This window comes from Hemitrygon akajei, chromosome 10 (genome assembly GCF_048418815.1).
Source record: "Hemitrygon akajei chromosome 10, sHemAka1.3, whole genome shotgun sequence".
NCBI lineage: Eukaryota > Metazoa > Chordata > Chondrichthyes > Myliobatiformes > Dasyatidae > Hemitrygon > Hemitrygon akajei.
Genome location: NC_133133.1, coordinates 16,092,215 through 16,106,405, shown reverse-complemented (window position 1 = coordinate 16,106,405; position 14,191 = coordinate 16,092,215). Strand labels below are relative to the sequence as shown.

The 14,191-nt window shown below is 44.1% G+C and overlaps 1 protein-coding gene across 2 annotated transcripts in view; it reads right to left on the bottom strand.

Annotated features, from left to right (window-relative positions):
• Positions 1–3,841: 3,841 nt before the first annotated feature.
• radx (RPA1 related single stranded DNA binding protein) overlaps positions 3,842–14,191 on the bottom strand; it is a 74,875-nt gene continuing 64,525 nt past the window's right edge. For both annotated transcript variants that reach the window (XM_073057809.1, XM_073057810.1), the window contains 3 exons: positions 8,975–9,262; positions 7,918–8,106; positions 3,842–4,188 (listed from right to left, as the gene is read on the bottom strand). In XM_073057809.1, the coding sequence (XP_072913910.1) occupies positions 4,064–4,188; positions 7,918–8,106; positions 8,975–9,262 (602 nt within the window). In that variant the 3' untranslated portion in view covers positions 3,842–4,063. The remainder of the gene's footprint in view (positions 4,189–7,917; positions 8,107–8,974; positions 9,263–14,191) is intronic.

The following is a 14,191-nucleotide window of genomic DNA, read 5'->3' as shown; positions in this document are numbered from 1 at the left end:
AAGGAGGCGATGGGCAGGCGAGGAGAGAGGAGGAGTGACAGGGGAACCAGAGGGAGGTGATGGGCAAGTGAGGAAAGAGAAGAAGCAACAGGGGAAGCAGAATGGTGAATATAAAAACAAAGGAGTAAGGTGTGGGGCGGGGAGATTACCGGGAATTGGAGAAATCGATGTTCATGCTATCAGGTTGGTGGCTACCCAGGTGGAATACGAGATGTTGTTCCTCCAACCTGTGCTTGACCTCACCATGGGCAGACGTGTCCGAATGGGAATGGGAATTCAAACTAAAAGGGGTAGCCAACAACTAAGTTGAAATGAATGGCCATTAACTCACTTCAACTATTAATTCACTTTGACTCAACCAAGAACATTTCATGGTATCAACAAAAGGAGATTTATCTAACTCCTTTAACCAATCAATAGATACCATGGCACGTCACGGATAAGTGTGAATCAGTAGGTCGAGCAGCGTTTGTATCTGTGTGTGCGGAGTTATTCCCCACGCCGCCCTCCAAAGATGTTGCTCAACTTGCTGTGACACCCCACCAGCGCCTACAGCCAATTGTCCGCTGATTCTAATCGTAGCATTGGCAATTTCTCATGTCTCCATTTTACAGATTGAGTGAATCTTGGCAAACAGATACATCCAGACAAGTGATGAGCACTTGGGGGAGGTGGAGAGGGAGAGGGCGAGGGAAAGAAAGAGGGAGAGGGAGAATCCCTGAAGAATCAGGGAGTGAGCAGACATGGCTAACTTTTACAGATGACAGGTATCACTAAGACAACCTAATCAACAAGAATGAATCAGTATATGGTATATTTATACGGATACCAGTCCCACCCAATCCAAAGCACTAGCCTGGGATTGAAACCAGAATAAACACAAAACCCTGTATTTAGTTTTGCATGTCTAGAAGACAAAGACTTGGTGTCTGTGAGTCTGGCCAGGGATTGGAGGTGGCCTATCCTGGAGCTTGGAGGCCTGTCTGTGTGTGTGGTGAGTGGGTAGGTGGGATGAAGGTAAAGGGCCTATTTTACTGTTGTTACTTTGCTTTGCTTTCGTTCTGCTTTAAATGGTGGGCGTGCTACATTGGTGTCGGAATATGAGGCAACACTCGTGGGTTGCCCCCAGCACATCCTTCAGATGTGTTGGTTGTGAACACAAACCACGCGTTTCACTGTATCTTTTGATGTATATGTGATAAAATATAGAACAGTACAGGCCCATCGTTGTGTTAACCCTTTAATCTACTCCAAGATCAATCTAACCCTTTCTTTCATCCATGTGCCTATCTATGAGTCTTTTAAATGCCCTTAATGTATCTTGCCTCTACCACCACACCTGGAAGTGCATTCCACCCTCCCCCCCCCCACACTCTTTGTGTAGAAAACCTACCTCTGATGTTTCCCATACCTTCTTCCAAACACCTTCAGTTATGCCCCTCATATTTGACATTTCTGCTCAGGGAAAATGTCTCTGGCTGCCCACTCTCTACGCCTCTCATCATTTTGTACACCCGATAAATAAATGCACCTGAATCTGTTGATTCACCAGTCAGGTTCTCTGGACAGGGACGTGCAATCATTGAGAGGTCACGCGCTTAACTCAACTCTGCCATGGTCGGTTCCAAGCCGGATGCAAAAAGGAGGAGAGTTGGGTATGAGGCTAGCTACCCCATCCCGTAAAAACCCGGAGCTAACGAAATGTCAACAGAAGCTCCAAAGACCTAATCCCTGGGAGAGGAAGATCTTTGCCTCCAAGGCGTATGAATTTACACGGTGGAAGTGGAAACCATGGGGCTAATGAAGTTTCAGCCCAAGAAAGAGGACTTTGATGAGCTGCTGTTGGCGTCTACACCCCAGAAGGGATGATAGAACATAGAAATCTATAGCACACTACAGGCCCTTCGGCCCACAATGTTGTGCTGACCATGTAACCTACTCTAGAAACTGCCTAGAATTTCCCTACCGCATAGCCCTCTATTTTTCTAAGCTCTCTAAGTCTCTTAAAAAACCCTATCGTATCCACCTCCACCACTGTCACTGGCAGTGCATTCCATGCACCCACCACTCTCTGTGTGAAAAACATACCCTGACATCCCCTCTGTACCTACTTCTAAGCACTTTAAAATTATGCCCCCTCGTGTTAGCCCTTTCAGCCCTGGGAAAAAGCCTCTGGCTATCCACACGATGGGAAAAGAAGAGATTGACTCCTGTTTAAAATTACCCCCAGAGTGGCTTCTTGGACCGTTGCAGAGGCAAATGCATTCTGTGAGTCTGGATCCTCACACCCCAGACATTCAGTCTTCTATCCCTCGCATTGGGTAAAAAAACAAATTGAAAATACACGTGGACTAAGATGTTAACTGTCCTGTGCTATCATCAGTTGATCTGCCACCTGTCTTCAGGAGTTTTGGCCCGCTTATGATCAAGACTCCCTCGAGGTGGTGGGCCAGCAGTGCTAAAGCACCACCTCCCACTGATGAGCTTAACAACTTAGCATCTGCCTCTATCAGAGTTGTTGGTCGCTTCCATCCAATAGATAGTCTACTCTTCAGGGGTCTATGCAGCTACTGAAGAGTTTACAAAAGATGGATACACTGTCCGACTATCTGCCCCTCTGGACGTACTTAGTCCACACCCATGATGATCCTGCCTCTGCTGCCTCAGCTACAGCACTGCTGGTTGACTTGATCTCTCTTCTAGTGAAGCCAAGGTCACGCAGCCACTTCTGGAAAGTGAACGCAATAAAGCCACGGCATCCTACTTCGAATGGATAGCATGAGGCCTTCCACCCTCTGTCTCTGCACTCTGATCGTAATTCTGTATACTTGGTTAGCTTGCACTCATGGGCTTCATCGATGTTTTCTTCCCAGGGGACTGAGAGTTCACCGATAAGCACTTCTCTACTGTTGTCAGACCAGACAATTATATCTGGACGCAATGTGGTGAAAACTATTTGCTCCGGGAAACTGCCTTTCCCGTCCAGGTCGGCCTTGACACACCAATCATTGGCTGAAGAAAGCATGCTTGATCGTGGGCCTGTGCTGTACACCCTTGACTTGGAGCCTTCTTTCACAAATGATATGCGATGTTCTGTGCAGCATGGGGCATGAGATAAGTTGTGCTGCAGTACTCTCTGCTCAACCGCTTCTGTTACAACTTTGAGAACGTTGTTATGTCTCCAAGTGTACATGCCGCTGGAAAGATTGACTCTGCATGCACTCAAAATATGCTGAAGTGTTCCCTTCTCGCCACAAGCAGCACACCTGTCTGTCTTATCTTCACACCAGGTGCTGAGGTTGGCACACCCCAGACATTCAGTCTTCTATCCCTCGCATTGGGCAAAAAATACTAAAACTTGAGAGCACGTCGTACCAGGTTCAAGAGCAGGTTCTATCCCACTGTTAGAAGGCTATTGAATGGTTTCCTTATATGTCAAATTGACTTTTGACGTTAAAATCTACACTCAGTGGCCTCTTTATTAGGTACACCTGTGCACCTGCTTGTGGGCAACACAATACTGGAGCTGTTAACACAATGCTTTACAGTACCATCGACCTGGGTTCAATTCCCACCGCTGTCTGTAAGGAGTTTGTCCATTCTCCCCACGACTGCATGGGTTTCTTCCCGCACTCCAAAGACACACTGGTTGGTAGGCTAATTAGTCATTGTAAATTGTCCCATGATTAGGCTGGGATTAAATTGGGGATTGCTGAGTGACATGGCTGGAAAGTCCACAATGTATCTCAATAAAGAAATCAGTGATATCTGATACTATGCACACATGCTTTTATAAGTTGTTCCTTCTAACTCATAAGACAGTTTGTTCATGCTTGGTTGCTGTATTTAATCCAGAGATTTATTTGTGTTATTACAGTTGAAATACATACAGACACACATATACAAAAAAAAAACAAATCACATCATATAAAATATTGCTGCACACTTTTTGAAAATTATATTGAGGTGGTTAGGGAAAAGTAGTAACTGGATTATGGTCTGGAATCTATGAGCGGAGAATGGATATTCCAGAATTGGAGTTGTTTTAGAGGCACTGCCGGCTTCAGTCAGACACTTGGTATATTTTGTTCAAAACCACTTCAGATTTGTCGCCACCGGGATGACAAAGGTCAAGAACACAGATGACGTGCAGGTTGTCCAACTCAGCCGCCGTTCTTACTATGTGATCTAGAAGAGAAAAAGCGCAGAGGGTTTCATTTACACACCTGTTTAAGGATCAAGTGCTGAGAAGCAAATCACTAAATTCTCATCAGGCCCCGCCCCCCCAGGTTTATAGTCATGAGGGGTCTTCTCATAGAGCAATTCAGTAGGGAAACAGGACCTCCAACCCAGCTGCTCTGTGCCCACCAAGGCCAGCATGCAAACTAGTCCCACGTACCCATGTTGTAACGTGGAAGCAGGTTCACAGGTTTGGTGAATGAGGCAGAAAACTCTGAGCACAAATAAGCATATTACTCATTTACTTACAGACAGTAAAAGATTCGACCAAACATTTAAGTTCCCTCAAGTTACACAAGCTACAAAGCTAAATATTCACCACACAGACACTTAGTTAATAAGTGTATGCGGAGCATACCTTCCCAGTGGTTCTGGGACACGTGCACTGGGATCAAAAGGAAAGGGAGAGTGGAGTTCAAACTAACTGTAGTTCATATTGTCCACTTCCAGTTCTACGTTTTTTTTTGCGCCCATTTTTTCTTGCTGCTGATTGTTGGGCTGGGAGATTTGGGGTTTGATGTTCTTCATGCTGTTTCGTTCGTGGGCGATCCGTTACTTTTATGCAAGGGAGGGGTTGGGGAGGGGGTTTGGTGTCTGTGACTTTTTGTTTCTTTTTCTTTTTGTGCGGGGGAGGGGGGTGATTGATGCATTTTCTTTCAACTACCGTAGATTCCGGATTTTAAGCCGCTACTTTTTTCCCACATTTTGAACAGCTTTGAACTTTGCGGCCTTTAATACGGAGTGGCTAATGCATTTTTTTTTTCATGCCGCCTCGTAAACATTTTGCCTCGTAACAGTAGACCAATAAAATTGATGAGTACCGTAGATTCCGGACTACAGAGCGCACCTGATTATTAGCCGCAGGCTCTAATTTTAGAAATAAAATCAATTTTTTAATTGTAAAGGCCGCACCGGATTTTAGGCCGCACCGCTACTTTTAAATATACATACGTATCGGTAACACAAATTACGTTGCATATACTTTTTTACTGAACAGCACGAACAACATTCCAATATCTCCTAGCGACTGGTAAAAATATATATATTGCAGCCTACCAGGAAAAGTTATTGATCGACTTTAACTTAAAAGCAGCGTTTTCGATCGGGTCTAATCGGGTCTGACGCTTGCGCAATGCGATCGGGTCTAATCGGGTCTGACGCTTGCGCATTGCGATCGGGTCTAATCGGGTCTGACACGCTTGCGCAATGCGATCGGGTCTAATCGGGTCTGACGCTTGCGCAATGCGATCGGGTCTAATCGGGTCTGACGCTTGCGCATTGCGATCGGGTCTAATCGGGTCTGACACGCTTGCGCAATGCGATCGGGTCTAATCGGGTCTGACGCTTGCGCATTGCGATCGGGTCTAATCGGGTCTGACACGCTTGCGCAATGCGATCGGGTCTAATCGGGTCTGACGCTTGCGCAATGCGCTCGGGTCTAATCGGGTCTGACGCTTGCGCAATGCGCTCGGGTCTAATCGGGTCTGACGCTTGCGCATTGCGATCGGGTCTAATCGGGTCTGACGCGCTCGGGTCTTGCTTCGAGTATTTTCCATGTTGATGAGGGTGAGTACAAATGACTGATTTACAATAATTTAATTGTGAAAGTGCGCTTGATTTATCGTACAATTTCATTGGACCTCTGTGAACTACTCATCAATTTTATTGGTCTACTGTTACGAGGCAAAATGTTTACGAGGCGGCATGAAAAAAAAACCATGTATTAGCCGCTCTGGATTATAGGCCGCAGAGTTCAAAGCTGTTCAAAATGTGGGAAAAAAGTAGCGGCTTATAATCCGGAATCTACGGTAGTTCACAGAGGTCCAATGAAATTGTATGATAAATCAAGCGCACTTTCACAATTAAATTATTGTAAATCAGTCATTTGTACTCACCCTCATCAACATGGAAAACACTCGAAGCATTGTGCTGCCTTATGGCAGTTATTTAGTTTATAATATTTTCGCTTAATAATTCATTTTCTAGTTAAAGTTAGAAGAGTTTTAACTATATTTGTTTTCTGTACTACATCGCGGGATGCTATGACGTCACACCCGGTTTCGCCGCGTCTTGTGGGAAAAATGCCGTTTGCGAATAAACGGAAAGGAGGGGGTCGAGCGGCGGAGCGAAAACGCTGCTTTTAAGTTAAAGGCGATCAATAACTTTTCCTGGTAGGCTGCAGTATGTATATTTTTTACCAGTCGTTAGGAGATATTGGAATGTTGTTCAGTAAAGAAGTATACGCAACGTATATTTAAAAGTAGCCGCGTTACGGGCACGGTTCGAAAAAAAGCATTTGCAATATGTATTTGTTTTTGTTACCATATGGATTTAATTAAAAGTTAAAAAATCCTCACGTGTAATATCTTTCTGTGTAAATATCTCATATTACAACGTGGGACACCTGCGGCCGAAAATCCGGTGCGGCCTTTACAAGTAAAAAATTGATTTTATTTCTAAAATTAGAGCCAGCGGCTTTTAATCAGGTGCGCTCTGTAGTCCGGAATCTACGGTACTTCTGTTTTTTTTCTGTATTTTACGGCTATCTGGAGAAGACGAATCTCAGAGTTCTATTCTGCATCCATGCTTTGATAATAAAATGAACCTTTGAACCTCTCGCACGTTTTACTCTTATAACCCCCAAGGTGCTTGAAACTGGGCACCAGGTGCCGTGGCGCACAAGCCAACCAATGGGAAGAGCGGCTGCAGTTTTTAAGCTAACCAATCAACATGGTGGAAGCGGCTTTCAACTAGCAAATAAGCCACACCCCCATGTTGCACGTCTAGCCCATATCTCTCAAAACCTTTTCTCCCCACGTACCTGTCCAAATGCCTTTAAAACCGTTACCTCAACCGCTTCCTCATTCCATATGCTAGTCACTTCTGTGAAATAAATTGCCCCTCATCGTCCTAATAAATCTTTCCCCTCTCCCCTTAAACTGATGCCATCTAGCTCTTGATTCCCCAATCTTGTAGGCAGACTCAATAAATCCAGAGAATAGTAACCATAACAGTATCAATGAAAGACCTCAAGTCCTGACAATATCTGTGTAAACCTTTTCTGCACTCTTTTCAGTTTAATAACATCTTTCCTGTAGCAGATCGACCAAAACTGAACACAGTAGTCCAAGTGCGACCTCACCAACATCTTGTACAACTGCAACATAAGTCTTGTAAGAAAAGATAATTTGTTTCCATTGTTCACTGAAGATCACTGATTAGTGGACAAAGGGCATGATAACTGGTTAAAACCAGGAGACTTCTTCCCTGCAATGATTAATTAGGATCTGGTACATGCTGTCTGAAAGAGTGCTGGAAGCAACTTTACTAGGAATAATCAAAATAGAATCGGATGGACTTGCAGGTCCATGGGGGAAAGAGAGGAGGAATGGGTCAATTTAGCCAAGACTATCAGGGAGCAGGCACAGGCAGGATCTGAAAGGCCTTGTCTGTTCTCTGTGATAACAACTGGATTCAAAGACTTCAGCACAGTAAGTGATAACAAACCTGATCTTGGCCCGAGATGCTGACAGTTTATCCCTGCCAGATTTGCTAAGTTCCTCTAGCATTTTGTGTGTGTTACTCTGGATTTCCAGCACCTGCAGAACCTCTTGTGCTAATAAACCTGATTCTGACTGATGTCCATTGCTGAGATCTAACTGGGGATACAGTCCTTACCTGGAGAGGCAGACACCTGTCCTGTCTGATTGTTGTTCGTAGGTTCCCGGTCACAGACATATCCACTGGCCAGAATGGAAGCAAAGCTGTTGTCATGGCTTTCCATCGGTAGACACGAGGTGCAGAGCCCCTCATGGCTCTTCAGGGCTGGGAGAAACACAACATCAGCTGCTACCTGGCGATTGACACCTGGATTGGAACAGCAATTTGTGCACTTAATACAGACACGTCAATAAGATGCTGGTGAGGCCAGTTTCAGAGTATTATCTGCAATTCTGGTCACCTTCCTGCAGGAAACTATTCATTAGAAAAATGCAGAGACAATTTACAAGCACATTGCCAGGACTTGAGGATTTGACTTGCAGGGAAAGGTTGAATAGGTTAGGACTTTATTCCTGACAGCGCGGGAGAATGAGGGAAGATGTGATAGAGGGATGAATACAAAATTATGAGGGGCATCGATTGGATAAATAGATAACGGTTTTGTCCACTGAGGTTGGGTGAGAATAGAACTAGACGTTAAAGGTTAAGGGTGAAAGGTGAAATACTTAAGGCATTCCTGAGGGGGGACTTCCTCAGTCAGAGGGGCTGCGAGTGTGGAACAACCCACTAGTGGAAGTGATGAATTGGGTTTGATTGCAGCATTTAAGAAATGTTTTGATAAGTACGTGAATGGGAGAGGTATGGAGGGCGATGGTCCAGATGTAGGTCGATGAGACTAGGTAGAGTAACATTCTGGCACAGAACGATTGGGGCAAAGAGTCTGTTTCTGTGCTGTAGTGTTCTATGACTATGTCACTTGATGCATTAACAATGCCTCCACAGTATTGTAATAAATGGTATTAAAAGCATATAAGGTTGATAAGAAACAACAATGACTAAAAGTGGAGAGAGCCAAACTGACTTCTGCTGTTTGTAAGCCTCTTTTCATCCTGGACATCTCTATGAAGTCGCCTCTCATTTTCCTTCATTCTAAAGAGAAAAGCCCCAGTTCACTCAACCTATCCTCATAAGACATGCTATCTAATCCAGGCAGCATCCTGGGAACAGTACGCACCGACTAACGTCACACAGTAGTAGCCGTGGTTGCACGCTGGTCCAAATCCCTGAAGGTCCATCCTGGTGTTGTCTGTAGCTGGCTTGTACTCGGCAGCCTGGAGGTTGTACTGCTGCTTCAGAAAGTCTCTATGTCTATAGTCAAATTTCCGTGGAACGGTCTCGGGAAGGAGCTGGCCAAAGTGTAAGTGGGCTGACAGCTGTCCTCTGATCTCTGGCCACATAGCGCTTTGCCAGGCATATTGAGAGGAGCAATCTGTATCAATCTCTGTAGTCCTCTCATTTTCATCTGAAACAGTAAATAATTCATAAACAAACCGTCACTCCTGTGGCATTCACGGTGAAGCAGAACTTAATCATCACCAGTGTTAAATACTCGTACATAAATATGCAAAATCTTTCACTACACAACTCAAGCATACTGTGTCTCAAATAGAAACACCCTCCCGTTAATTCTCGGCTTCACAAACAAGGAATATGGGAAAGCTTGAGGGAGAATCACAAGCACAGGTCAGCCTGACAGGAGATCGTTGCTGAACAGTAGGAAAGGCCGTACACAGCATGTACAGCCTTCTTCGAGCATCATCACCTTGACGTGGTTGAGAAGCTTGTGAATTCCTGCAATCCCAGGACCGATACTGTCCAGAGTTCAGCTATTGGATGATTAGATCCTGGCAGGGTCGCCAATGGTGTCAAGGTCAAAGGGGAAGTTCCAGACAAAAAATGAACCAACCAAGGCTTTAACAGCGAAGCTGGTGGACAATAATGACACATCACAATGGCAGTGAAGGGTCGCGGGTCATCTCGCATTCCATGCCACTGGTCTCTGATCACTATCTGACAAGGACCATGTGGTGGTTGCCTGTGCATCAGCCTCACCATGCTAAACAAAGTCACACACAGCTGTTCTCCATTAAGGCAATAACCCCCGAGGACAGGAGTTCCCAACCTAGGGTCCACGGACCCCTTGCTTAATGGTTCTAGTCTATGAAAGGAAATCTTTTCATATCTTTGGGAAGAACAACAAAAATAAAATGTGTTTTCAAATTAAAACTTCCCTACTCTCTCCCTATGACTGTTTATATTTCAAGGTTTAATATGGTATTAAATAAAACACTTGATACCAAGAGTGTTGAGGAAAGACAATCACCCTCTTAAAATGAACATTGCACCATGTATTGCAAACACTTTTATGATGTATGAACTGCTACAATAAAACTGATGGAAAATCAGCTGGCATCTTCTCCACAAGTCACTGCAAGCATTCACATTAACCCAAAATGCCCAGTTTAATTTCAAGCAAACACTTGACAGGAGCAGAATTCACTGTGGACAGAAAACACCCTGCTGGAGGAACTGACCTTCAAAGTGGACTAGCCTTTTCCCCTCCACAGCAGTTGCTTGAACTGCTGAGCTCAAAGTACACTTATTATCAAAGTATGTATAAATTTTACAACCTTAACATCTGTCTGCTTACAGGCTGCCATAAAACAAGAAACCGGAAATAACCCAATTAAAAAAAAAAGACAAACACCCAATGCATAGAGGAAAAAAAAAACATACATCATGCAAACAATAAAAGCAAGCAACAGCATTCAGAATGAAAGGGAGTCCACAGACGTAAAGCCCGGAACATCCAGAGTAGGCCCGCAGCCTCAGCCTCAGTTTGTCACAGAGTGAGGCAAATCATTGCAAAGCTTGGAGACATGAAGCCAGGAGCAGCTGGAGCAGGCACAGCCTCAGCGCCACGGAGGCAACGACGCAGAGCAGCGGGCAGAAACAGCCTGTCCCCTGCCTCTGGGACTACCTGACTACCTGCCATTTCAGTCCACATGGCCCGGTGTCCAAACAGCAGGTCGTCCCCTGTGCTAAGACCCAGGCGCAGCTGCATCAATATGCTCTGAGATCCTCCAGGGGGTTTTCTTATTAATTCCAGATCCCTGCAACTGCAGCCTCTTGTGTAGAACAGTGGGGTAAATCAGTGCTGTGAAACACTGACAGATGCAGAGAAATAGATTAAATGGCACAGGAAAGCAGCATCCATCATCAGGGACCCCTCCACCCAGCACATGTTCTCTTCTTGCTGCTGCTATCAGGGAGGTGGTACAGGAGCCTCAGGACCCATACCTTCAAGTTCAGAAAAAGTTATTACCCCTCAACCATCGGGCTCTTGAACCAAAGGGGATAACTTCACTCAACTTCACTTGGCCCAACCTATGCACTTATTTTCAAGGACTCTTCATCTCATGTTCTCGATAGTTATAGCTCATTTATTTAATTTCTTTCTTTTTGTATTTGCAGAGTTTGTTGCCTTTTGTACACTAGTTAAATGCCCTGTCTGGTGCAGTCTCTCATTGATTCTATTATGGTTATTATTCTATTACAGATTTATTGAGTATGCCCATAAAAAATGAATCTCAGGTTTGTCTTTGGTGACATATATGTAGTTTGTTAATAAATTTACTCTGAACTTTGATGACTTTTGTTAGACGTTTGGTGGAGATGAATAGTTTCCATTTACCTGGAGATCATCTTAAATCACAATCCACTCCAAATCCTGTGCACGTACTCCGAGTCCAATGATTAAACTGTGTCGTGATTTTAAAATCCCAATCCTTATTTTCAAATCTCTCCTTTGTGTAATCTTTCTCTTGATAATCTCCTCCAAGCCCTCTATCCCAAGACATCTATACATCCAAGTTCAAATTAAATTTATTATTAAAGCACACATATATTTCCTCAAGAGTCATTTTCTTGCAGTCATTTACAGGAAAAAAAGAAATACAATGGAATTTAATTACATTTATTCATTTATTGAGCACAGCGCAGGCCCTTCTGGCCCTTTGAGCCAAGCCGCCCATCAAACCCCCAGTTTCATCCTGGCCTAATCACGGGGCAATTTACAGTTATATGTTCACAGGGAGAACGTAGAAACTCCTTACAGTGAGGGGCAGGAATTGAACCCAGGTCACCTGTTCTGTAAAGCATTGTGCTAACCACACTACCATGCTGGTATTAAGAGTTTTGCACAGATTGGTGAATGTGTGGAACGTGCTGCCAGGGTTAGTGGTAGAGGCAGATACATTAGGGACATTTAAGAAACTCTTAAAGATAGGCAAAAGCATGATAGGAAAATGGAGGGTTATGTAGGAGGGATTGATCTTAAGAGTATGTTAAAAGGTCAACAGAACATCATGAGTCAAAGAGCCTGTACCTTGCTGTAATGGTTATGTTCTATGACAAACTATTCATGAGCAGACAATGACAACTGATGTGCAAAAGAAGACAAACTGCAAATACAAATATTAATAATTCATGAAGGCATTCCATGCATCCTTGAATGGAATTGTTTAATCACTGGTAGTCATGCCTTTAGATGTCAAAGCTCTGGAATTCCTTCCTTCCTCTAAATCAGGCATGGGCAAACTACAGCCCGGGGGCCATATGCGGCCCGTTAAGCTTTTTAATCCGGCCCGCAGAACTTGATGAAATTATATTAATAAACCTTGTTAACGTTTTTTCCCCGCAATTCTGGCGTTTTCCCAATAGATGACGCACTCTATATACATTGACCTTTGTTGAGGTGCAGCGTATTATTCCACATTTGTGCTTTACTCTTTGACCTCTCACCCCTTCTGTAAAGATGAGTGGAGCTAAGAAAAGAAAAGTGGATAGAGAATGTCGGGTGTTTAATAAGGAATGGACAACTAAATATCTTTTTATCGAACACCGATCAACTGCTGTATGCCTGATATGCCAAGAGACTGTGGCGGTTTTTAAAGAATATAATATCAGCCGTCACTTTGCCACAAAACATGCCAACTATGCTAGCAACCAGTCAACGAAAGAACGGGAAGCTAATGCTCAGAGGTTGGCAGCTAATTTACAGGCTCAACAAAATTTTTTTCACCGTCAAACTGCCATTCATGAGTCAAGTACCAAGGCGAGTTTTATGCTGTCATTCAAATTAGCAAAGACCAGCAAGCCTCTGTCTGAAGGCGAGTTTTTAAAAGAATGTATGGTGGAGACAGTAGGTGTATTGTGTCCGGAGAGCAAAGACAAATTTGAAAAAATCAGTTTATCACGCAGGACAGTGACTCGCCGTGTGGAACTGATAGACGAAGATATAACCAGCGACTTAAATAAAAAGGCAGAGTCGTTCACGTTATATTCATTAGCACTGGATGAAAGCAACGATGTAAAAGACACTGCTCAGCTCCTCATTTTTATCCGAGGAATTAACAATACTTTTGAAATAACGGAGGAGTTTTTGACAATGGAGTCTCTGAAAGGAAAAACACGGGGAGAGGACTTGTATGACCGGGTGTCTGCTGTCATCGAAAATATGAAGCTCCCTTGGAGTAAACTTATCAACGTCACCACAGATGGATCTCCTAATTTGACAGGGAAAAATGTCGGCCTGCTGAGGAGAATACAGAATAAAGTGAAAGATGAAAATCCTGACCAGGATGTTATTTTCCTTCACTGCATCATCCACCAGGAATCTCTATGTAAATCGGTATTACAGCTGAATCATGTTGTGAATCCTGTCGTAAAACTTGTCAACTTTATACGTGCAAGGGGACTTCAGCACCGTCAGTTCATCACGTTCCTGGAGGAAACTGATGCGGATCACCAGGACCTACTTTATCACTCCCGTGTCCGCTGGTTAAGTTTGGGCAAAGTGTTTCAACGAGTATGGGAGCTCAAAGAGGAGATCGGTGCATTTTTGGAGTTACTGAGGAAGGCCGGCGAATTTCCTGAGCTGAGCAACAAGAGCTGGCTTTGTGACTTTGCGTTTGCTGTGGATATATTCTCACACATGAATGAAGTGAACGTGAAGCTACAGGGGAAGGATCAGTTTGTGCATGACATGTACACAAACGTGAAAGCCTTTAAATCCAAGCTGGCTTTTTTCTCCAGGCAAATTTTGAATAAGTTATTCACTCATTTTCCCACACTAGCCACGCTTGAAGAGGCCGGCGCAAATGTGAAAAAATACAGCGAGTCACTGGATGCGCTGCACAGAGAATTCTGCCGTTGCTTTTCTGATTTTGAAAAAATTGACAAGTCACTTCAGTTGGTGGCCTGTCCCCTGTCACAAGATCCTGAAACAGCACCAGAGGAGCTACAGCTGGAACTGATCGACCTTCAGTCTGACCCCGTCTTAAAAGAGAAGTTCAACTCTCTTAAACTGAATGACTTTTATGTTTCACTT